The 25,780-nt window shown below is 45.8% G+C and overlaps 1 protein-coding gene across 1 annotated transcript in view; it reads left to right on the forward strand.

The window, feature by feature from the left end:
- Positions 1–6,607: 6,607 nt before the first annotated feature.
- Positions 6,608–25,780, forward strand: part of ZNF398 (zinc finger protein 398) — a gene marked incomplete at its 5' end in the record, with an annotated part of 29,746 nt that continues 10,573 nt past the window's right edge. Inside the window, 4 exons of the mRNA XM_080818758.1 lie at positions 6,608–6,631; positions 9,867–10,223; positions 18,546–18,672; positions 19,224–19,337. Coding sequence (XP_080674884.1) covers positions 6,608–6,631; positions 9,867–10,223; positions 18,546–18,672; positions 19,224–19,337 — 622 coding nt within the window. The remainder of the gene's footprint in view (positions 6,632–9,866; positions 10,224–18,545; positions 18,673–19,223; positions 19,338–25,780) is intronic.

Here is a 25,780-nt window from a genome sequence, read left to right on the forward strand (position 1 = left end):
AGAGGGAGACACTACCTCTGTTTTCTCAGGCTGTTTGCCAAACAAATATCCTTGAAAAGCTTGTCCAAGATAAAAGCTGTCACAACACATGTAAAAACACCATGGAGAATTGCCCAGCAAAATTTCACATAAACTAAAGTGTAAAAAAAAAAAAAAAACCCACAAAAAAACTGGTGACATCCACCTGATGTAGCTGATGGAGGGATTCAATTAGATGATGGTGTGAAGTGCTCGATAAATGTTAATCACCGGTTCAACGTTAGTTTACTACCTGACGGGTACTTGTTGTTTTTAATTCTTTCAAAACCCCTTTTGTCAAGCTTCTATGAATTCATTTAGCTTGCCAACCGCTCTAATCCTGTGCACCTGTGCTCTCCGCCCCACATTTCCACATTTTAAGATCGCACTGCCGTTGCAAAGTGGATTAGCTGGATGCTCGCTCAGTGTCGTTGCTGGTGTTCTTAGACCTGTCCAAGAGTGAGGGCTGTGCGGTTGGGTAGATTTCTATCGCGTCCCATCGGGGCATCAATCTTCGATAACATAAACATAGCATGTCATTCATAGTTCTTGTTAATATCTGAATATCTACTTTCAAGTGTAGGTATTCTAAATTCCAGATAACTTGGTAACTTGAAATGCTAAATTTGACGATGTGCTTTCCCTGTTGAACTGCTAACAGTCAGTTGAAGTATATATGATTGTATGTTTAATATCGCAAAAGTAAGGGGTGCCCGGGCGGCTCAGTTGGTTAAGCAACTGCCTTCAACTCAGGTCATGATCCCGGAGTCCTACATCGGGCTCCCAGCTCCATGGGGAGTCTGCTTCTCCCTCTGACCTCCCCTCTCATGCTCTCTCACTCTGTCTCTCTCTCTCTCAAATAAATAAATAAAATCTTTAAAAAAAAATTTTGCAAAAGTAAAATGCTGGGGACAGCTGGGTGGCTGAGTTGGTTAAGCCACTGCCTTCAGCTCAGGTCATGATCCTGGAATCTCCACGGGGAATCTGCTTCTCCCTCTGACCTTCTCCCCTCTCATGCTCTCTCTCATCTCTCTCTCTCAAATGGATAAATAAAATCTTTAAAAAAAAAAAAAGCAAAATGCTGCAATAATTATTGAGGATTGTGAAAGATGGTGGTTCTAAGTAATAAACAAAACTTTCAAATTATTAAATAAATATGTTTACGCAGTTAATGTGAGTATTGAAAGAATACTATCCAAATAACTTTATTTTTTAAAAATTATTTATTTATTTATTTATTTATTTATTTATTTATTTATTTGAGATAGAGAATGAGCAAGAGAGAGGGGTGAGGGAGTGGGAGAAGCAGACTCCCTGCTCAGCAGGGAAGTCAACAGCAGAGGCTTAACAAACTGGGCCACCCAGGTGCCCCAGATAACTTTAGAAAGAATATGTTTTGAGCCTACAGATATTTATAAACATATAAATACTATCACAGGGCAAAATAATAAAGATTAGCTTATATCATAACTCTGATTACTATAGAATTCTCTGATGCAATCGCATTCATAACACTAAATAAACTCCGTACGGGGGCGCCCGGCTGGCTTGGGTAGGTAGAGCATGTGACTCTTGATCTCAGAGTCATGAGGTCGAGCCCCATGTTGGGCATACAGCTTACTTAAACATTAGTTTCTATATATTTTGTATAAAATGTTTTTTATTTTATTTTTTAGTTACTAATTCCACTTAGTCTGTGAATCTTAAAAAGCCCTATTTCATAATTTTTCATATATTAGGAGGATAAATTAACAGCAAAATGTCAACTTGGCTACCCCAAAATTTCACAAAGACATAAAAACTCATCTACAACACACATATGATAAATCATCTTTGAGTCATGATTTAAAGTATAGAGACAGTATTTAAAAAGAAGAACATGTAGATAAAATCAGACACCCAAAATACATTTGTTCTCTCCAAACAATGAACTTTTCAAGAATGCTTCTTTTTTTTTTAAGATTTTATTTATTTATTTGACAGATAAGAGATTGTAAGGGCCTACTTAGCCAGAGCGATTCCATCTCGGATTAAACAGCCATTTTGTCGTTTATGCAGTAAAATATGGTCGACCGGTCCCTGATAACAGAGCCCAAATACAAGGGTGGGTCAGGTCAGGTGGAAATAACAGAGCCCGAATGTAAGGATGAGTCAGGCCAGGTGGAGACATCCAATCACTATCTCCCTAAAGAATATGGGCCCCGCCTTTTGGGCGCTTTTTGGGCACCAATTCTGACCAAGGTGATAGGCTAGTTCAAATAGCTACTATAGGGTAAATTGTAATTCAATTGGCCACCCGTGTGTGACCTAGCATGACTATGCAACTTTCTCTGTGTGTTACAATCTCATTGGCCACCTGTGTGTGGCCAGGCTCAACCACATGGCCTTTGCTCTATAAAAGTTAGTTTGTGAGGCTGGGAGTGGTCGCCCTCTCTGTAAGAGGCGGCCCTGACCCATCAGTTTGATTCTCGTTGCTTGGTGCAAAATAAAGCTTTGCTTGACCTTCGCTTTGTATCAGTCTCGCTCCTTTGAACATGGACCCTAACGAGATCACAAGTAGGCAGAGAGAAAGGGGAAGCAGGCTCCCCGCTGAGCAGAAAGCCCGATGCAGGGCTCAATCCCAGGACCCTGAGACCATGACCTGAGCCGAAGGCAGAGGCTTAACCCACTGAGCCACCCAGGTGCCCCAAGAATGCTTTAAATAAGATAATACCTAACAGTATCTGTGAAGCCTTTTTGAGGCTTGTAGAAATAGTTGCAATGGCTTAATAACCATTTCATCAGGGGTGCCTGGGTGACTCTGTTACTTAACTGTCCACCTTTGGTTCAGGTCATGATCCTGGGGTCCTGGGATGGAGCTCCACAAGGGCTCGCTGCTCACCGCGACTCCCTGCTTCGCTCTCTGCCCTTCCCCCTCCCCCGTTCATACTTTCTCTCTCCCTCAATCACGCTCTCTCTCGCTCATAAATAAATAAAATCTTTATTTTTTTTAAAGAGTTATTTAAGGGTGCCTGGGTGGCTCAGCTGTTGGGTGTCTGCCTTCAGCTCAGATCATGGTCCCAGGGTCCTGGGATCGAGCCCTGCATTAGGACCCCTGATCTGCAGGAAGCCTGCTTCTTCCTCTCCCACTCCCCAAGCTTGTGTTCCCTCTCTTGCTATGTCTCTAACAAATAAATAAATAAAATTTAAGCAAGTAAGTAAATAAATATTTTGCTTATTTATTTGAGACAGAGGAGAGAGGGAATGAGGGGTATGGTTGGGCAGGCCAGGGCGAGAAGGAGAAGCAGGCTCCCCACTGAGCAGGGAGACAATATGGGACTTGATCCCAGGATCCTGGGATCATGACCTGAGCCAAAGGTAGACACTTAACCGACCGAGCCACCCAAATAAAATCTTAAAAAAAAAAAAACCAAAAGAACAAAAACCAAACGAAACATTTCAGCAGTGGAAGAGAAAGGATATTTGAGATTTGCTGAAGCTATGGATTCTACTTTTTTTCTTTTTTTTTTCGGGGCATCAAAGCAAGGTTTATGGAGTGATAGTGAAGCAAAGTTTATAGAGTGATAGTACAAAGCTCCCAAAGAGAGAAGGAATCCGAAAGGGTTACCCTAAGCTATGGATTCTAAATATTGTTTCATTTTAGAAAACATTCCTAAAAACCTTTTCCTGGTTTATATTTTGTTATGCACAAAAAGGTTAATGAAAACGCTGAATGTGCTCCTAAATTATATGGTGTGACATCTGGACACAAGGTTGGAAGAATCAACTTTAATTTATTTTTAGATTTGACAACATAGAGGATTACTTTCCTCACTTTATGAAAGATTTTGTGTTTCACACAGTGAACCTGACTTTGAGAAATATTTATGGAATATAAAATCACTAAAGACAAGTATACAAAATTTTCATTGACTATACAACAAATTTGGTAAAGGCTCCGAGCACAAACATACTGTAATTTGTTCACACCTTTCAGTTTTATATTCAGAAAAATCGTTATAGCTTTAAAAGATATAATAAAAGATGACTGGCTGCAAAAGATTTTAGACCTCTTCCATAATTTTTCTTCACCCCATAACAAATTATACAATACAAGAGATTGTGAAATTGTCTTGTCACATACATATACAAGATATTTAATCAAGGTGGGAGAGCAGCTATTATGTCTTTCAAAGGCTAATCAGTAAGGCCTTAATTTTGTATTTCCCAAGGAACATTACCAATGCTACCAACATACTAATAACCAAAGGTTAGTTACATAGAAAGCAGTTTATTGTAACTTGCTGAATAAATTGATGTGCCTTAAGAGTGTATTTCCCGAACGATGATTACCTGCTGAAAAGATCTTTCTTTGATTCTTCTCCAGGGAAGAAGCTGAAATCGGTGTGCATGAAAGGAAAGCCAAGATACAGGTGGAAACTTCAATTATTTTCTTGACTTGAGAGTAATTAAATTGCTTCATTGTCATATTTCTAGATCCACCCAAACTTTAAGGACAAATTTTTCTTTAGTGATTGTGCATAGCGGCAAGAACGGACAAGAATATTAGAAATTAGACATTAAAATATGAATACGACCATCTTAAATCTGCTTCTGAAAATATCATGCATCTTCTTGAAAATACACAAAACTGCAGTCTGTGAAATTGTTTCCATGGAATCAGGTCATTGCCCAAGAAATTATCAAGGCCAAGAATTAAAAAGGACCAAAGTCTTTACCATAATAATTTCCTATTAGAGGAAGAAACAAAATAAACTGGTGGCAGTATTACCATATAACTGGCAGAAGTAGCTTTTGTTACTCCATGAAGCTCAGTTGGAAGTATCTTATTTAGTAATGCAAATGTTCCTCTTTGTTGGCGGTGAGAACATCCAGCAGTCTCCAGGGCTGAGAAATGACTGTTCTTGCCTTATAAGGCCAAACTTTAACATTTTATTTATTTTTTAAAAGATTTTATTTATTTATTTGACGGGCAGAGATCACAAGTATACAGAGAGGCAGGCAGCAAGAGGGGGAAGCAGGCTCCCTGCTGAGCAGAGAGCCCGATGCGGGCCTCGATCCCCGGATTCTAGGATCATGACCTAAGCAGAAGGCAGAGGCTTAACCCACTGAGCCACCCAGGCGCCCCAAACTTTAACATTTTAGCTACTATTTTTTTAAAAAAAGATTTTATTTATTTATTTGAGAAAGAGAGAATGAGAGAGAGAGAGAGAGCATTAGAGGGGTGAGGGTCAGAGGGAGAAGCAGACTCCCTGCTGAGCTGGGAGCCCCATGCGGGATGCAATTCTGGGACTCCAGGATCATGACCTGAGCTGGAGGCAGTCGCTCAACCAACTGAGCCACCCAGGAGCCCAACTACTACGTTTTTAAAGATAAGATCAGAAAAATGAATTTCCTTTCCAAGGAAGTTCGCATTTTTCTTTACTTTCTACAAGTTCACTCTGTTATGGCGACATTCACATTGAGAGAATAGCGATTTTAACTATCAAACATTCACCATTTTGACCAAAATATATTTTCCGGCCGACTTCAAACTGCAGGTGTGACTACACTGTGAAAATAGCTCGTGCGCTCCAGAGCAGGTGTCCCAACGGGACGGTCTCACACTTTCGTGATCTGGTACTTTGTTAGGGACATTGACTTGATTCTTTTGTAGAAATCCAGGTTTGGGAAGATCTTCAATCATTCTGGGCATGTTTGAAATGAGGACTGAGCTGGAAACTCAGGGTTACGTGCTTATCCTAACTGCAACTCACACTCTGTCAACCCGAAACACAAAACCTCCACAGACAACGCCGGGCTCTCCCCGTCCACTAGTACAGACCCAGCAAACGACAACCTCAATAATCCGAGAGGTCAAGACGACTGTAGACTTCAGTTTGGGTCTGAACAGGGGCCGCGTGCGACCCGAGCCGCCACCCCGCGCTCGCCGCAGGTGCTGTTTCTGCAAACGAGGAACGTCCACCCGTCACGGATCTGGGCTACTCGGTGCAACGCACCGGCTCGCTCGGCCGGTTTCGCTCTCGCACCCCGCCCACCGCCGCCGTTCCAAGTTGGGCTGCCCTCCCGCCCCCCCGCCCTCCCGCCTCCCTTCGGGCGGTGCCCGCTAAGTGGGGCTTGGGGAAGAAAAGCGCGCCCCAGAGAGAGCCCGGGTTTGGGGCTGGCTTTCTTCCGTGCGAAAGCCTCCGGGGGTAAGCGAGCAAACCACCCCCGGGCGCCGCTCCGCCGCCGCCGGGGCGGAAGTGGCCGCCGGGGCCGGCAGGGGGCGCGCTGCGGCGGCGGGCGGGCGGCGCGTCTAGGCCGGAGCCGTTCCCAGGGTGCGCTCGGTGTCCACAAAGCGCCAGCTGAGGGGACGCTGCGGGCCGAGCGCCGCTGAGCCTGCCCGCCGCCTCCCAGCCTCGCCCGCCGGCCGCACCACCTCCGCTGCGTCCTCGCGCCCCAAGCAGCCGCGCGAGCCCGGGCGGGGAAGGCAGGGCCGGGCGGGCGCCGCCTGCGGAGAGGCCGGGGGCCGGCCTGCGTGGGACCGCGCGGCGGCGGCGACTCCGGCGACTCCGGCGACTCCGGGCCGGCCCGGACACAGCGCAGGGCCATGGCCGAGGCGGCGCCGGCTCCGGTAAGGGCGGCCCGCGCGCCGAGCGCTGCGAGCCCGGTTCGGTCTGGGCGCCTAGGGCTCTGCGCCGCAGACCCGAGGGAGAGGAGCAGGACGGGGCGCCCGGCCTGTCAGGCGCCGGGCCCCGGAGCACAGGCGCTCCCGGGGTCCCGCTGGCGGGGAGAGGCCGGAGGGGCCGGGTGGGACGCCGACGCCGAGCTCCGGGCTGGGAGGGCGCGCCCCCTCCCCCATGGCGAAGCCCCCGCGCCTCGGGTGCGAGGCCCAGGGCTCCCCCTTCCCATTTGGACGTTCGTGGCGGAGAGCGCCTCTTCCGCTAATGAAAGAGGAATGAGTGAAGAGGGGCTCCTCCCGCTTGGTGTCAGCCCCCCTACAGCCGGCCAGACTTGGGGGCCATCAGCCGTTCTCGGCTCCGGGAGCCGTCGGCTCAAAATCACCTTGGTGCAGGCCACCTGAGCCTCGCACAGCCGCAGACGCGGCGGTGACGGGAGCTGCTCGGCGGGAGGAAGGTCTGCGTGAGCTCGGGGACCCCCAGTGCCCAGTATCTGACAATGCCCGCCGCGCAGGAGGCCCTCGGCCAGGACTGCTCAATGACGGACTGACTGGTGCGGGTTCCGAGGACAGACGGGATGAGCTTTTACGTGTTTATTCATTCCGCGGGTGTTTACCGCAGGCGCGCAGCGTGCCAAGCCGTCTCCCGGTTGCTATAGCTGCGGGGATGACCAAGAGAGCCCTTGCGCACAAGAGCCACGTAGGACGAACGGGGACGGGTCCAGTGGCATAGCACTGAAATATGCCTTGGGTTTGTCAGCTAAGAAGCCTTTGGTCACCCCCAAGGAGCGGCGTTTTATGGGCCAGGGGCCAGAATGGGCAATCGAGGAGTACCTGGAAAGTGAGACGGGAAGGAAAAGAGGGAACAGAAGCATTGGGGTGGGGAGTAGGGCAGATGGGAATGCAGTTTCGGCCCTGAGACCTGTTTTCCTTTTTCCGATATACATATATTTTTTAATGTGGTAGAGATGATTATATCTCTAAGGCCAACCCTATCTAAGAAATATGATGGAAACTACAAATTTAACATTAAATTTTCTAGTAGTCACATTCAAAAAGTAACAAATCGATGAAATTAATTTTAATATATTTTATTTAACCCAGTGCTTACAGAATATTTCAGTGCATAACCAATATTAACAACTTAATTAAGTTTTACGTTTTCCCCCCATACTGAGTGTGCAAAATCTGGTGTGTATTTTATACTTACAGCACATCCCAATCAAAATAACCACATTTCAAGGACTCAGTAGCCACATGTGGCTACCCTACTGAATAGTGCAGGTCTGTCTTCCAGAGAAAGGAATCAGGAGAGATTGAAATACTGACCATAAAAAAAGAGAAAAGAACAATATCCTTAAAAACGGGGCAAGAGTTGGCTTTTAGATGCTAAGTGGACCGATTAGTTTTAAAGAGGATGAAACTTTTCCTGTGGGAATGGAGAAAGCATGGGTTAAGCTACTGATGAGTTTGAAGTGGGAAGGGATGTGGAAAAAAAGGAGAAAGTTGAGAGAGTTTCAGTGTCATTACTCTAATTTTCTTCTCAAAGTAGGAGGCCATGTTGTCCCCTGAGATTGAGGGGGCCTGCAGGGCACCAGAGTCTTAGTGCTGGTCGCATTCTCCCTGCACCAGCACCAGCAGCATCAGCATCAGAATCAAAATGCAGAATCGGGGTTTTCCTCCCAGACCTCCTGATTCAAAGTCTGCATTGTAACAAGCTCTCCAAATGATTCTTAAGCACATTAGTTTCAGGAGTGTGCTGGGGTTTGTAGTGGCCACTTTATGAAATGGGAAGAGAAGCCCTGGGGGGTGAGGGGGAGGGCACCAGGCAGCACTGAATTCCTGCTTCTTTGCTTAGAGACCATTGGTGTGTGGTGACACCAGTTTTCCCTGTTGTGTGACTTCCTTTAGTAGGGTTTACCAGCTTGCTTATAGGAAGAGAGAAAGAACAATTTGATTCAGAGCTGGAGCCGGTGAGGCAGAGAAGGGGTTGGAGGTGGTTGAAATGATCAACCGAGGAAAAAAACAAAGGCAGGAACAGGCTAGTAAGCCAGGAGCAAAAGGCATGGTCAGGGGTTTAGTAGGATTGAAGAGCAAGTAGCCAGTGAGCTCGAGAGTTGGAGGTTGTGGCCAGGGGAGGGCATTACCAGATTCATGGAGTCGGAGGGCTTTGTAGAGGTCGTTCTGGTCCACTCCTATTTGTTGTCAGAATTTTTTTTTTTAAGATTTTATTTATTTGCCAGAGAGAGAGAGAGAGTACACACAAGCAGGCAGAGAGGCAGGCAGAGAGGCAGGCAGAGGCAGCGAGAGAAGCAGGCTCCCTGCCGAGCAGGGAGCCCAGTGCGGAACTCGATCCCAGGACCCTGGGATCATGACCTGAGCCGAAGGCAGCGGCTTAACCAACTGAGCCACCCAGGCGTCCCCAGAATTTTTTTTTTTAAGACACTTTTTGTCTTGCAGCATTTTCAGTGACTAGGCAGCCTGTTATTTTCTTGGAGAGATCTAGTTTCAAAAATTATTTATATAGGCCAGGGTTTGCCTGCCTGAAAATTCCATGTTGGTTCTAGTTCTGCCCTCTGGAGTGAAGTAGTATAATATTGAACAAGTGTGTTCTGCCTTGTGTTTTATAGCCATCAAATATTTGACAACAGCCATCATGTTTTCTCCATGCTCAACATTCTCAGCTTTAATTAACTATTACTGAATAGTATGGTTGTGGTTTGTAAGCAGGGTGGTGGACAGGGCCAGAGCATGTCGGTAAAGGGTTTATCAGAAGGCAGTGAGTTCAGTGAAAGCTGGAAAGATCTGATGCACTTAGGCCTTTTCCAGAAATAGAGGGTACATCAGCAACCTGAGCCTCTGGACAGTTGGCTCTAGGGCCTAGCGTCCCAGGTTATGTGCCAGGTTGGTTCTCCACCCCGTTTCACTCATTCACTGTCTTTCTTAATTCATCTCTGACCCACCAAAGCAATTCTCTTGGCTTTTGATGCTGATGAGCTCCACAAAGATGAGGCTTATGCAGGCAGTATGAAAACTAGATCTAGATTCATCTCAGCTGGTCAGCCAGTTAACCAGTCCTCCTTTGATTTTAGTTTGGCGTAGGGCTCCTTCCAACACTCAATGTCTTGTCTCGTCTCTCCACTGCATGTAGACTTCTGAATGGGACTCTGAATGCCTTACATCCCTGCAGCCCCTTCCTCTTCCCACGCCCCCAGCAGCAAATGAGGCGCACCTGCAGACTGCAGCCATCTCCCTGTGGACGGTGGTGGCAGCCGTGCAGGCCATCGAGAGAAAGGTGGAGGTCCACAGCCGGCGACTCCTGCACCTAGAAGGACGGACAGGGACGGCCGAGAAGAAGCTAGCCAGCTGTGAAAAGACAGTGGCTGACCTTGGGAACCAGCTGGAGGGCAAGTGGGCCGTGCTGGGGACCCTGCTGCAGGAGTACGGGCTGCTGCAGAGGCGGCTGGAGAACCTAGAGAACCTGCTGAGGAACCGGAACTTCTGGATCCTGCGCCTGCCCCCGGGCATTAAAGGAGATATCCCAAAGGTAATGCCCTCCCTTCTAGATGGAAAGTGGGGCCCCTGGTCCGTAGAAGAGGAGGAAGCCTGTTGGCCAATCAGGCTAAAGGAAAGATGAAGATTTTTTTGTTTATCCATTTGGGAAGCATTTTATTACTATTTAGCAGTGATTTGAAGTGTCAAACTTAAGACTGGCAAACTCTTTCCAGTTCACAGTTGACTACCTGGCAGATAGATTTTTTTTTCTCTTATGCTTTTTCCTACCCTCTCTCTCCGACTCACTTTCTTTTCTTTTCTTTTCTTTTCTTTTTGTTAACCCACTTGTCTCAATCTTGGTGTGGAAACTAAAGTAAGTATTTAAGAGATGCCTGGTGGCTCAGTTGGTTAAGCCACTGCCTTTGGCTCAGGTCATGATCCCAGGGTCCTGGGATCTAGTCCCACATCAGGCTCCTTGCTCAGCAGAGCGTCTGCTTCTCTCTGTGCCTCTGCCTGCTTGTGCTCTCTCTCTTCCTCCCTCTCTGACAAATACATAAGTAAATAAAATCTTTTTTTTTTATTATTAATTAATTAATTAATTAATTAAATCAGCCTGTTTGAATCTGTTGGTAGTTCTGGCGAAAAAGAGGACGAGGGAAGAGTTGTAGGGTAAATGGTTAATATAAGGGTTTGGGGTGCTAAAGGTCTGGACCTATAGAGTTTGGACCTTCAGCATCCTTTACAGAAGTGTGCTGTGCTAGGACCAGCCCTGCTGGAGGGAGTAGCCCAAAAACCAAAAGAAGATGAACATCCTTCTTAATAAGCCATGGACTACAGCCTTGAGGAGGCTAGTTTCCTGGAGCATGAACTGTTTGCTCCATATCTATATCCTGAAAGCACAGCATTGAACAATTCATGTAAGGGTCCCTGGAGCTTAAATTTTAGTGGAGAAAGAAAGATAATATAAACAAACAAGAAAATAAATCCATTTAAGTGCATAGATAAAAATAAAAGTGCTGTTTGGTGACTTATTTATATTTAAAGATTTTATTTATTTATTTGACAGACAGAGATCACAAGTAGGCAGAGAGAGAGGAGGAAGCAGGCTCCCTGCCGAGCAGAGAGCCCGATGCGGGGCTCGATCCCAGGACCCTGGGATCATGATCTGAGCCGATGGTAGAGGCTTAACCCACTGAGCCACCCAGGCGCCCCATTGGTGACTTATTTTAGATGGGATTTTCAGAGAAGCCCTCGTAAAGGCGCTGATGTTTAGGCTGAGGCTGAACGACAGGAAGGACCTGGCTGTGAAGGTCTGAGGAAGCGCTGTCTAGGCGGAGAGAGTGCCCAGTGCGGAGTCCCAGAGACATGGACAAACAGGGAGCACTCGGGGCAAGGGGACAAGCCCATCAGCTGGTGTGTGGTGACTGTGGGGGGGGGGTAGGGGTCAGTCAGGTCATGCAGGGCAGTTTTTCAGCCCTGACTTCTTACACTTGGTGGCCATCACAGCTAGATTCTGATTGAGTGGGTCCCAGATAGGGCCTAAACATTAATAATGCTTGCTTGCTTTTTTTTTTTTTTTTTTTCAAGACTGATTGATTGATTTCAGAGAGAGAGAGCGCCCCAAGCATGAGGCATGGCTGGAGGGGGCGGAGGGAGAAGCAGGCTCCCCTCTGAGCAGGGAGCCTGATGCAAGGCTGGATGCCAGGACTCTGGGATCATGACCAGAGCTGAAGGCAGCCGCTTAACTGACTGAGCCACCCAGGAGCCCCTAGGGCTCTTATGAAAATTATTGAAGCACTTAGAACAACCCTAACTTGCCCAAGATCACAGAGGTGGGAAATACAAATAATAAAGTGATATCGTAACCCAGTTGGCTCCAGAACGTATGCTCTGACCCACCATAGGTTCGCTGACATGTAGGCTCCCGGATGGGAGGTGGGGGCATTTACCGAGATGGGGAATGTCTTGAGGGGTGGCAAGGAACGAGGACTTCTCTTCTGGCAGTATTGGGTTTGAGATGCTCGTGACACGTTCAGGAGAGATGTTAAGTGGTCTCCGCGGCTCAAAGATGAGGAGTATTTGCATAGATGGCACTGTAAGTCATGAGGCTGGAGGTCATTGCCTCAGGAGAGAAAGTGGAGAAGCAGGGGGAAGAGTCCCAGGATCATCTCCAGGAGCAGCAGAGCCAGCAGAGGAGGCTGAAGAGGAGTGGCCAGTGTGATGGGAACAAGAGGGGAAAGTGTGTGGGGTCGCAGGGCAAGGAGAACAGGCATTCCAGGAGGGCCTTGTCCTTTGGGTTGCATGTGACTGAGAGGTCCAGAAAGACCGTGATGGAGGGTATGCTTTGGCAACACAGACCTAACCCGTGGCCTTGCCAAGAGTTCTCTTGGCCCCGTGCATGTGTTGGGGGTGGGGTTGGGGGGAGGGATAGAAATCTGAAAGGGGGCAGGTTGAAGAGTGAGTGGGGAAGAGAGAATGATGACCGATGCCTCTGTCCGGGCTTGCAGAGAGGGACATCAGTCCACATCTGACAGAGAGCCTCCCCCAGTGTGGTTCACTTGTGTGTCTACAGCCTCTCCTGGAGATTAGCAGAAAAGCTAAGTTAAAGTGTGTATCCATTCTCTTACCTGGAGAAATGGGTAACAGTTAAACTCTTAGGGTGCCTGGGTGGCACGTGACTTGGTTTGGCTTAGGTCATGACCTCAGGGTTGTGAGGTGGAGCCCCATGTCAGGGTCCATGCTCAGCAGGGAGTCTGCTTGAGTTCCCTCCCTCTCTGCCCCTCCCTCCCCAAATAAATAAAATCTTTAAAAAAAAAAAAGTGAACTCTCCATCTTAAACTCCAAAATCATATATAAAATAATGGGATTTTTCTTAAAGATTTCTTCATGAAATTAGAATATACTGATGATTTACTCGCTTTAAATATGGGAAGTAAAATCTGTCTTTGCTTTGTTGAAAATGCTCTTATTCTGTCCTTACTTTTGAGGGCCAAGTTCAGAATAATTTTCCCACAGTTTTCTTCCTAGTTTCAATTTTTAAAATTGTGGTAAAATAGGGGCACCTGGGTAGCTCCGTTGGTTCAGTGTCTGCCTTCCGCTCAGGTCATGATCTCAGGGTCCTGGGATTGAGCCCCACATCAGGCTCCCTGCTCAGTGAGGAGTCTGCTTCTCCCTCTCCCTCTGCCTACCACCACCCCCTCACTTCTGCTGCTCCTGCTCTCTCTCTCAAGTAAATAAAATCTTTAAAAAAATTCGCGAATAGGTGCGCCTGGGTGGCTCAGTCGGTTAAGCGGCTGCCTTTGGCTCAGGTCATGATCCCAGGGTCCTGGGATTGAGTCCCACATCAGGCTCCCTGCTCAGCAGAGAGCCTGCTTCTCCCTCTCCCTCTCCCTCTGCCTGCCGCTCTGCCTATTTGTGCTATCTCTCTGTCAAATAAATAAATATAATCTTTAAAAAAAAACTCGTGATGAAATAAATACAACATAAAATTTACCATTTTAACCATGTTTAATGTAGTTTAGTGGCATTAAATACATTCACATTACTGTGTGATCTTTGCTACCGTCCATCTCCAGAACCTTCCAAACTGGAACTCTGTCCCCATTAAACACCCCAGCCCTCCTATCCTAGCCCCTGGCACCCACCATTCTGCTTTCTGTCTCTGTGAATTTGACTATTCTGGGGACCTCATATGAGTGAAATCATCCACTCTTTGTCCTTTCGTGACTGGCTTATTTCACGCAGCATAACACCTTCCAGGTTCACCCATGTTATACTGTGTCAGCGTTTCCCCCCACCCCCCGCTTTTTATTTTAAGATTTTTAAATTTATTTGTTTGACAGAGAAAGTGAGAGAGCACAAGCAGGCAGAGCAGCAGAGGGAGAAGGAGAAGCAGGCTCCCCAATGAGCAGGGAGCCCGATGCAGGGCTCGACCCCAGGACCCCGGGATCACGACCTGAGCCAAAGACAGTCACTTAACAAACTGAGCCACCCAGGCACCCCAGCATTTCCTTTTTAAGGCTGAGTAATACTCCATTTCTCTCAGAACTTTAAAGGCATTGGTCCTTTGTCTCAACATCAAATGCCATTGATGAAAACTATAGTGTCAAATCAATTCCAAATTAGTATCTCGGTATTCCGAGTAAATACAAAATCCATGTGTAAGAAATGTATTTTCTTCTCTCTAGAAGTTTTCATCTTCCATTTGTACTTGTTTTTCTATAATGTGTTGGAGTTGTGTCTGAGGTAGATCTTTTAATATTTCTGTCAGCCACTTGGTATGAGCTTTCAGTCAGAAAATGGGTGTCTTTCCAGCTCTGGGAACTTTTCTTCCATAATTCTGTTTTTATAATGTCTCATCCCCATTTCTCCTGTTGTTTCAGGAAAGATGGATCACCATCTTTGTCTCTAAGTTTCCCTTCTTGTTATTCACGATTAGTGGAATTCCCTGACCATTCTTTCCAGCCTTTCTCATTTTTATTTTAACAACTTAATTTTCAAGGATATTTATTTCTAGCTCCTTTTTTTGAAGCAACCTGAATTTTTTTTTTTTTAATTTGACAGAGAGAGACAGTGAGAGAAGGAACACAAGCAGGGGGACAGGGAGAGGGAGAAGCAGACTTCCTGCTGAGCAGGGAGCCTGATGCAGGGCTCGATCCCAGGACCCCGGGATCATGACCTGAGCCGAAGGCAGACACTTAACAACTGAGCCACCCAGGCGCCCCACCAATCTGAATTTTTTTTAAATGGATGCAATATATGAATTTCCCGGGAAATACGTGTTAGAGGTTTGTTTGATTTGTTGGTGTTTCTTTTCTTCTAGGATAGTTCTTAGTGTTTGTTCATCCTTGTGCTGTAATTTTTTTTTAAATATTGAATGATGCTAGGTTGTATATGTGTAAGGATTTGACTGATTAATAGGTTAATTATAGGAAGCTGACCTGTTTTCTCTGCCACCATGTGAGTCTGTTTACAAGGTTTTACTTTTGTAAAGATTTTATTTATTTATTTATCAGACAGAGAGCACAAGCAGGGGGAACGGGAGAGGGAGAAGCAGACTCCCCGCTGAGCAGGGAGCCTGATTTGGGGCTCAATCCCAGGACCCTGGGATCATGACCTGAGCCAAAGGCAGACACATAACCAACTGAGCCACCCAGCCACCCAGCCACCCCCATGTGAGTCTCTTTAGCCAAAAGATCTTTCTTTTACAGGAGAGAGCTATCTCTACTGATGCTAGATCTCGGTGGACTTCACTTTGAGGTGCTGTGACAAGGAGCAGATAGGGAGTGCAGGGACCACCCAGAGGCCAGGAGTAAGGCAGTGCCGTGTTGTCACCACCCACCCCGGGGCCGCATGCTGACTCCAGGCGCGCTGTTCCATTTCCTTAGAGGTGATGTCTGCGGTGTCGGCTTCGGGGTCAGTGCTGCTGCTTGCTCGCTGTGCTAGGCCTGCCGAGATGACAGGGAAAGGGTCCCCGCTATTCTGAAGACAGACCTTCAAACTGCAGTCTCTAGTCACCTTTATTCCTGCTCCGTGTCTCTGCGAGCTTTGAGCTTGGAATTCTCTGGATTCCTCAACTGTAGGCCTTCCTGTGCATGGTCAGAGAGGCAGCTCCCTCGAGCACCTTGGGGCCTAGCACATGCCTGTCCTCTGTGTCACAGTGAGAAGCTCTTCAAAAACTCTGGCCCGACGATGGCTTCTCCCCATTCTTGGCACTGCTTTAGATTTGGGCCCTGCTGATCTAATCTGCTGGCATTTCAGGAGCGCTCTGGGAGGGAAGGGAAATATGTATGGGCTTAGTTCATAGTCTTGAACCAGAAGCCCATCCTGACCCTTTATTTTTATCATGATTTTATCATGTATGTTTCTCTTGTACCGTCAAATCTCTTGTGTAGTGATGTTAGATGAAAATATGCTATTGAGTATCTATACTTGTCCCCACCCTGGCTTGAGATGCTGAGCAAAGTATAAAATGACTAATTATCGTTCTAGTCCTTAAGAACAAAATTTCTAGTTGGGGGGGAAAAATTCCACAAATGAAGCAATTGGAAAATAAAGCCAGTTGCCTCATAGTATTGTATAGACCTTTGTTTGTTTGTTTGTTTGTTTGTTTGTTTTTTAAGATTTTACTTATTTGACAGAGAGAGAGCACAAGTAGGCAGAGAGGCGGGGGGTGGGGGGGTGGGGAGCAGGCTTCCTGCTGAGCAGAGAGCCCTATGCAGGGCTCCATCCCAGGACCCTGAGATCATGACCTGAGCCGAAAGCAGAGGCTTAACCCACTGAGCCACCCAGACACCCTAGACCATTGTTTCTTTTTTTTTTTCTTCTTTTTAAAGATTTTATTTATTTATTTGACAGATGAAGATCACAAGTAGGCAGAGAGACAGGCAGAGAGAAAGAAGGGGAAGCAGACTCCCTGCCAAGCGGAGAGCCCGAAGTGGGGCTCGATCCCAGGATCACAAGTAGGCAGAGAGACAGGCAGAGAGAAAGAAGGGGAAGCAGACTCCCTGCCAAGCAGAGAGCCCGACGTGGGGCTCGATCCCAGGACCCTGAGATCATGACCTGAACCAAAGGCAGAGACTTTAACCCACTGGGCCACCCAGGTGCCCCTAGACCTTTGTTTCTTTTTTTTTTTTTTTTTTTTAAGATTTTATTTATTTATTTGACAGAGAGAGAGATCACAAGTAGGCAGAGAGGCAGGCAGAGGGGGGGGGAAGCAGGCTCCCTGCTGAGCAGAGAGCCTGATTCGGGGCTTGATCCCAGGACCCTGAGATCATGACCTGAGCTGAAGGCAGAGGCTTAACCCACTGGGCCATCCAGACGCCCCTAGACCTTTGTTTCTTAATGGGTATGTTAAGTTTATGAAGATGAGTATGTATGCTTTTTTTTTTTTTTAAGATTTTATTTATTTGAGAGAGTGAGACAGAATAAGCAGGGGGAGCAGTATAAGGAGAGGGAGAAGCAGGCTCTCCAATGAGCAGGGAGCCTGTTGTGGGGCTCGATCCCAGGATCCTGGGATCATGACCTGAGCCGAAGGCAGAGGCGTAACTGACTGAGCCACCCAGGTGCCCCGAGTATGTATTCTTTTTATTTATTTTTTAATCTTGAGAAAACGTGTGTGTGTGTAGTAGTAGTAGTTATGACGAGTCTTTCTTGTTCTCTGATTTTCCTTTTCTCATGGCATCCTGTTTTATTTTATGGGTGGTGTAATATCTCTCAGATCTTTGTGGGGATACTAATTAGGAGGTAGTAGTAGTGTGGTTTTGTTTTTTAAATTCTGTTGCCTGTTCTGTTCTTTACACATTTTACCCCCTCATTTTTTTTATTTTTTAAAGATTTTATTTATTTGTCAGAGAGAACGAGAATGAGCACAAGCAGGGGGCACGGCAGGCAGAGGGAGAAACAGGTTCCCCGCTGAGCAAGGAGCCTGATGCGGGACTCGAACCCTGGACCCTGGGATCATGACCTGAGCCACCAGGCATCCCTCCTCCCTCATTTGCTGTCCATGTGGCAGGCTTTTCTAACTGGTCATTGAGACTTCGTGCTTAGCTTGTTTTTCAGGGTTTAACGACAGGAAACTCCAGTGATGGGAGGGTGAGCTAGCCTCATATGAGCAGCTGAACAGAACGGGGAAGCGTTGTGGGAGGTGATAGTGTCCACACTGGGTACCTGGGGAGGCAACTCTTGTATTTCTTTCCAGGAGAACCTTCCACTTTTTGCCCAGGGTAAAGTGCCTCGCTTTAGAAAAAACTATGCTGGAGGATGGGGGGATTCTGTTCTGCAAATGACCATTCCCTACATGAAGCCTGAACTCCAGCCAGGCAGGCTTCGGAATTCTCCTCTCAAAGTACTCTTCAGTCTTCTGTGCTTCCATGTTTTCCTGTTCCCGTCAGGCCTGTCTATAACCTGTCCGTCCTTTAGGACTAACCAGAGCCCCACCTCTTCTAGACTCATCCCATACCCATTGTAGCTTAATACCTAAAATTTCTGGTCCATGTCTTTAATTTGAATGTAGTCATATGCTTATTTTCGGCAGAAACCATTTTTTTATAATCTTGATAATGAGGATAAGCCTTGTACTTAGTGGATATTCAGAATATGTTGTATTGTGTGAACTTAATAGCTGCTCTGCATTTGGGCCTCTGTGAGGGACTGTTTACAAGTAATGTCCTCCAGCCTCCCAAAACTCGGAGCCCTAATTTATCACCTTTCTCCCTGAAAACCTCTTGGACTGGAGGCTGAATCTGTGCCTTATGTTTTTCCTGTATCCTTCCAGCAACTCACACAGTTTTTTGTGACAAGTAGGGACTCAGTGAGATACCAAATGACTGAACTGCGGCAGGGGGACCTAACCCCAGTGTGATTATCATTCCAGGTGCCGGTGACATTTGATGATATCTCCATCTACTTCTCCACTCCAGAGTGGGAAAAATTAGAAGAATGGCAAAAAGAACTTTACAAGAATATCATGAAGGGCAACTACGAGTCTCTCATCTCCATGGGTGAGGCCAAGCTGTCACCTTTTGAATGAGGTGACCGCGGCTCCAAGGGGGCCTTGAACAGGCCCTTGTCCCCAGCAGTCCTCATTTTCACTCTGTCCTCACACACTTCATGCTTGATAGCAAACCAGAGATTTCCGGTTTGCCCTTGCTAGGTGGGAAATCATGAGCTCTCCTTCTGCTGATTTGCAGGACGGAGAATGCAGCTCGGGGTTCTGGCTGGGCCGCAGGGCGGTTTCCATGCGTGTCCTTCACTCTGAAAGGGCCTTGTTCTCCGCCTCGAGGCACATCGTCCCTGTCCCTCAGTGAAAGCAGCAGGCGGCCAGTGCTGCCGTGGCACGCGTACCTTCCCACACGTTACCACTCCTCTTACATGCTTTCCAAAGAGATAGCATCCGTACAGGAGGTAAATCAGCGGGGCCAAGTGCTACAGATTGGGAAAGGAATCCCCTGGGACCGTGGATCTCAGAGCCTATAGCTCAGGCTTAATGGCAATTCGTCGTCGTCCTCATTGATCTCTTGGTCATCCCCCCTTTCCCTTCTTCGTCTCCTAGATTATGCCATGAATCAACCTGATGTCTTATCTCAGATTCAGCCGGAAGGAGAACATAATACAGAGGAGCAGCCAGGACCAGAGGAAAGTGAGATTCCCACAGACCCCAGTGAAGGTAAGTAGCAGAAGAGATTGTCCCCTCCTTGTCTGCCTTTCCTGGTCAGAGACAGTGTGGCTCGGAGCCGAGTAAGCAGGGCTTGGGGCTTCCAGAGGCTTCCCATGCCAAAGCAGCTCGACCGTGCATGGACCCTCAGGCATTTAAATAGGAGCGAGCACTTAGGCACTGCGGGTCCTTTGCCTTCTGCCATGAGTACCGCGAACCTGGGGCTCTTAACGGTATCCCACGACAAAGTTCTGAGACCTGATTATTTAATAAAATGAATATGTCCTTAGATGGCAGGGGAAGTAGTTGCGCTCATGTGAGGGGAAGTGGCTTCAGTGAGTGTACACCCAGTTGTTCAGAAATGCTGGGGCTGGGCTGGGCGTCTGCACGGTCCCTGGGAGACGCACTGAGCCAGCAGAGCCTGAGGATGTCCACCTGGGCCAAGTGGACTTCGCCTGGCTTGGGAGGCGGCTAGAGCTGCCGAACTCTCCCTAGTTTATTCGGCGGCCGCTGCCTGACACTGAGTGGGAAGGACTGCTCAGCCCAGTCCAGCGGTTTTCTTTCTCTCACGTCCCACCTCTGCTGTCAGCAAAAGCTCATCGTTTCGTTCTTTGCTGGACAGAAAGTTCACCCTTCAGACATCTCTATTAGATGAACTTTTCTTACCACCTACCCCCTCTCCCATACGCTGTTACTTTTTTCGAGCATCTTATTATGAGACTTTCCAAACAGAAACGTTGAAATAATTTTGCAGTGAACACCTAGATACCTACTACCTAGATTCTGCCGCTAATATTTTACTCTTCTTCATTAGCAGTATTTATCCATCTCTGCATCTCTGTCAATCCATCCTATTTTCAATGTATTTCCAAATCAATAAAGACATTAATACATTTCCCCATAAATAGTTCAGGATGAATATCATTAACCTAGAGTTCAATATTTTTTTCTTTGGAGGTAAATTTTACATACAATGAACTGCTCAGATCTTAACATTCTCTGACTTTTGAGGAATGCATGTGCATGCATGAGGAATGCACATATTATCTTTAAGAATGTGTGGGTGAGGTCGCTTGGGTGGCTCAGTTGGTTAAGCATCTGCCTTCAGCTCAGGTCATGATCCTGGAGTCTTGGGATCAAGCCCTGTGTGGGGCTCCCTGCTTGACGGGAACCTGCTTCTCCCTCTCCCTCTGCCTGCTACTCCCCCGCTTGTGCTCTTTCTCTCTAATGAATAAATAAAATCTTTAAAAAAAAAAACAGGAAAGAATGTGTGGGTGATTATATTAGGTAATGTAACAGGTTGAATTTGATTAACTTTATGTCATGGATATAAATAATCTGAAATCATATCGAAAAGATGGGTGATTTGATTACAGTAATTATTGGACATTACTCCTTAGTTTACATTATTAGTTCTCTGACATTTTTCAGCTAGTATAAATCAGTGTGTCATTTTATATTGGGGGACAAATGGCAGAGGTGTAACTTGGTTTTGTAATGATGTGTGAAAGTTTTAGTTAGCTGCCATCTTGCCAGTTCATTTTTACCATGGTTTTTAAGACTCCATTTGGGTGGTCAACCAAATATGTTAGCACAGATTTACATAAAATTAAACCAAACACTGTAAGCATTGGATTTCTTTAATGCTTTGGTTAGATTGTGTGTAGTTTTAGCTTACATTGCTGCTTATCAATCTAGATATTTACTAGAACTTGAGGACAGGATTCTAATGATTTGGACTGATCAATATATAGCATTTTTAAAAAGATTTTATTTATTTATTTACTTACTTGAGAAAGAGAAAGAGAGCAGGGGGAGGAACAGAGGGACAAGCAGACTTTGCACTGAGCAGGGAGCCCGATGCGGGGCTCAATCCATGACTCCAAGATCACGACCTGAGCCAAAATCTAGAGTCAGATGCTTAACCGACTGAGCCACCCAGGCGCCCCTATTTTTTTTCTTAAAGATTTATTTATTTATTTGGGAGAGAAAGTGTGTGTAATTGAGGGGCAGGGGGAGAGGGAGAAAGAGAATCCCCAGCAGACTCCCTGCTGAGCGTGGAGCCTGACGCAGGGCTCGATCTCATGACCCTGAAATCACGAACTGAGCCAAAATCAAGAGTCAGGCACTTAATGGACTGTGCTACCCAGGCGCCTCAGTACTTGTTTTCTTTGAAGATATGCTCCAGGGGCACCTGGGTGGCTTGGTCAGTTAAGCGTCTGCCTTTGGCTCAGGTCATGATCCTGGTGTCCTGGGATTGAGCCCCAAGTTGGGCTCTGCACTCAGCAGGTAGCCTGTTTCTCCTTCTAACTCTGCTGCTCCCCCTGCTTATGATCCCTCTTTATCTCTCAAAAAAATAAAACCTAAATATATATATATGTATACACACACAAATATGCTCTAGGCTGTGCTGGGGATCCCCAAGGCCACCCCAGGTTCGGTCCTTTACTAGGAGGACACACAGGATTCAGCATAAAGTCATGCTTAGGGTTAAGGTTTATTACAGCAAAAAGACCCAGAGAAAACCAGCAAAGATAAAAGGCACACAGGGCAAAGAGTTTGGAGGGAACCAAGGGCAACCTTCCAGAGGCCTCTCACCATAGAGTCTCACAGGACACTTGCTGTCCCTCTAGCAATGAGTTGTGACAACATGTGCAGAGTGCTTTCTCCCAGAGAAGCTCATTAGAGCCTCAGCACCCAGGGGTTTCACCGTGAGCTGGTCACGTAGGCCTCCTCTGCCTCACACCAGAATTCTAGACCCCGGAAGGCAGACAGATGCTGAGCATCAGTGACAGTGCACAAACAGGTCAGGCCTGATGCAGCACTCCTAACACTGCAGGCAAGTTTTCTACCTGCACAGGGATGTAAACCTTACAGGCAGGCCCTTTTGAGAATAGGCGGTCTCAGGCTGACTCTTTCAGATTTTCTTTCTCCTAACACACAAAAAAACTCCCGATTCCTTTCTGTGGAGAATTGTAATAAACTGTCTGCTTATTAGGGTTCATAATAGATTGTCCCACACAAATACTAGGTAGAGGTACTAATTTGAGGCCACTTTAGTGATATAACTAATAAAATATCTTTTTGATAGATTGTTCTACATTTAGGGTTCTTTTTTTTTAAGTAATCGCTTTACCCAAAGAATCTTTTTTTTTTTTTTTTTTTTTTTTGCTTTTCAGCAAGCAGCCTCTCTTTTCTAAAACATCATAGTTTTTAAAAATCAATTTTCACATACTGTGTAATTTGTTGTTAGATTGGCGTGTTTATATCGGAATATTGATGTACTTTTAGAAACCTTTTTTTTTTTTTAAGATTTTATGTATTTATTTGACAGAGATCACAAGTAGACAGGGAGGCAGGCTCACCGCTGAGCAGAGAGCCCGATGTGGGGCTTGATCCCAGGACCCTGGGATCATGACCTGAGCCGAAGACAGAGGCTTAACCCACTGAGCCACCCAGGTGCCCCTAAGATTTTATTTATTTGACAGAGAGACAGAGACGGTGAGAGAGGGAATATGAGCAGAGGGAGTGGGCAGAGGGAGAAGCAGGCTTCCTGCTGAGCAGGGAGCCTGATGCGGGGCTGGATCCTAGGACCCTGGGATCATTGACCTGAGCCAAAGGAAGCCACTTAACGACTGAGCCACCCGGGGGCCCCTAGAAACCTTAATTTAAAACAAACAAACCAACCTTAATTTTCTAAAATACATTTGTATTTTATCCATATTTCTTATAAAGCCCACAATTTATTATTGTATTTCATAATTAAGTTTATAGGTAGAACGGTAGGAGGGATTTGACGGTAGTGATGGTAAAATGTGACAGCCCTTCCCTTTTATGTCCAAATATCTTGGAATTAGTTTTACATTCTGTCTCTGTCCCCATCATCTGAATTTGGTGAAGAGAAAGAAAAATTATCATATCTCCCTAAGGAATAGTCATTGATGCCTGGTGTCTTGGATAAAATTGCATATAATTAGTGGAGAACAGTAGTGAGTGGGTGGACACAGAAAAATATAATCTTGAGATTTTCTGCAATTCTTCAACTGTATGTATCACTAGGGCCACATGCAGACCAGCTGTGTGAGTGTGGCCATTATTTGGTGACTTATAACTTGAACACTGAACTACCAAGTTTTTAGAATTTTTGGAGAAATACTTGACCCAGGAAGTTCAAATGGAGTAATTACTGAAAGTCCTTTATCTTTGCCTTTCTTCTGGTTCAGAAGCCATGAACTCATGCCAAGACTGTAGCATGACCCAAAAGGAGAGTGAATTCATTTCTAAATCTTGCAGCTGTGGGGAGACTTTGTGGGTTATTGTTTTGGGTGCATTGCAATGATGCTGTCTATCCCGTCTGAATCTGTTCATTCTGGTCCAGCAAGGCTGTCTTTTCCTAAACAAAATCAGTGATTAAGGCACATCCCAATATGATAATCCTTTTATTTTAGTTTGTCGTATTGGAGAACAAGAAGCATTCTGGGAATGATAGAACTTGGAGGTTTTAACTTATTACACAACCATTTAACACATTCACCTGGCAGTGTTTTAGTCCCACATCTGTTTCACAGAAAGTTTTAAAAGAAAGTTGTTGTATTTTTACCAGTGGTTGTTTCACGTGTCAAGTATTGTTTGTTGTCTGCTTAAAAAGTCCAATCTCAGCACCATTTTAACCTGGTTTATACTTTCGTCCATACCCAGAACCTCAAGATTCTAGCTTCTTTGCAGACAGCGTGGGTCCTTACACACACTTACACAGACACACACACGCACAAGCACACACCATCAGATTCCCTCATAGTTAAAATGACATTCAGACGGCATAGACATTAAATTTTTATGTTTTCTCGTGATCAGCTTTTCTATTTTTATTTATTTTTTTTAGTTTTATTTATTTTAGAGAGAGCGTGCGAGCAGGGGAAGGGGCAGAGGGAGAGAATCTCAAGCAGACTCCCCACTGAGTGCGGAGCCCTACACAAGGCTTGATCTCTCAACCCTGAGGTCATGACCTGGGCCAAAACCAAGAGTTGGAAGCTCAACCGATGGCGCCACCCAAGCCCCCCTCAGCTTTTCTATTATTAACTTCCTCTCAAAACTAGAACCTTGGCATTTTTCCATTTCCTCCTACCTGATTAGTATTCAGGTTTTTCTCTATTCTCTGGCTTTCTCCAAAGCCTGCTGCTGGCGTGAACCAATGATTTTACTTTCGTCCTATGTTTCTGTACATCTTCACTGTTGGGGTTCCTCAGGCCTGTGAGGGTTGCGGTTTGAGACCTGCTGTGGTGGCCTGACCGGCAGTTGCCATATCCTGTCACCATGCAGGTGTCCGTAGGAGGCCATCACAGTACTCAAGTTCCGCTCCTTTCTTCTCGCTTCCAAACGGTCCTCATGCTATCCTCCCACCAAATCACAGGAGCCCCTACAGTATGCTGTGCATTCTGTGACAGTAGTACCAAGCCCCAGTTATTTTATCAAATCAGTAATTCCTTAGTTGTACTGATCTAGTTAAATGAGCAAAGGAACTTTCAGCATCATTATTGAACAGGAAGGGTTAGCTTCCTGGGATTCTCAGGTTCTGTGAAGATATACTTAGCCAGTGGGTTCTAATAACAACAGCCGTTTACATTTCTGGAGAACTGAGTTACTTTTTTTACCCTTCCATGGTTTTTATGGTTGACTGCTGACTAATGTAACAAAAGACTGGAGAGAATCCAAATACCCATCAATAAGGGACTCTTGAAGAAACAATGGGACTGCTACATAGTGCGGCTGTAAAAGGAATGAGAAAGATCTCTGTGTACTGCTACACACGGATGCCCAGAATATACTGTCAAGTAAAAAACGGGTACAGAACAGTTTGAGTAGTATGCCATATAAAGAAGGGGAAAAAATGAAGATGTATAGATATTTGCTTTTATTTTTACAAAGAAACAATGGAAAATTAAAACAAAAACCAGTAAGAGTGACTTTCTATACAAGGAGAGAGAGATTTGAGATGGAAGCTAGTCCTCTCATTGTATTTTATAGTTTTGATTTCAGAACCTTATAAATATTTTATAAAATTTTAAAAAATTTTTAGGGGCACCTGGGTGGCTCAGTGGGTTAAAGCCTCTGCCTTTGGCTCAGGTCATGATTCCAGGGTCCTGGGATCGAGTCTCGCGTCGGGCTCTCTGCTCGGCAGGGAGCCTGCTTCCTCCTCTCTCTCTCTCTCTCTCTGCCTGCCTCTTTGCCTACTTGTGATCTCTGTCAAATAAATAAATAAAATCTTTAAAAAAAATTTTTTTTTAAATTTTTAAAAAATCAGGCACAGGCTGAAATAACTACCGTATGATATATGTGTAACATACATATGTAGAATAGATTTCTTTCAAATGACTAAAACAATATTTAACTGTATATCCCTAAAGGGATAGACCCTGAAGACTAAGGGTCACAAAATAATCTTAAATTGAGTTCAT

This window comes from Martes martes (assembly GCF_963455335.1).
Source record: "Martes martes genome assembly, chromosome: 11".
NCBI lineage: Eukaryota > Metazoa > Chordata > Mammalia > Carnivora > Mustelidae > Martes > Martes martes.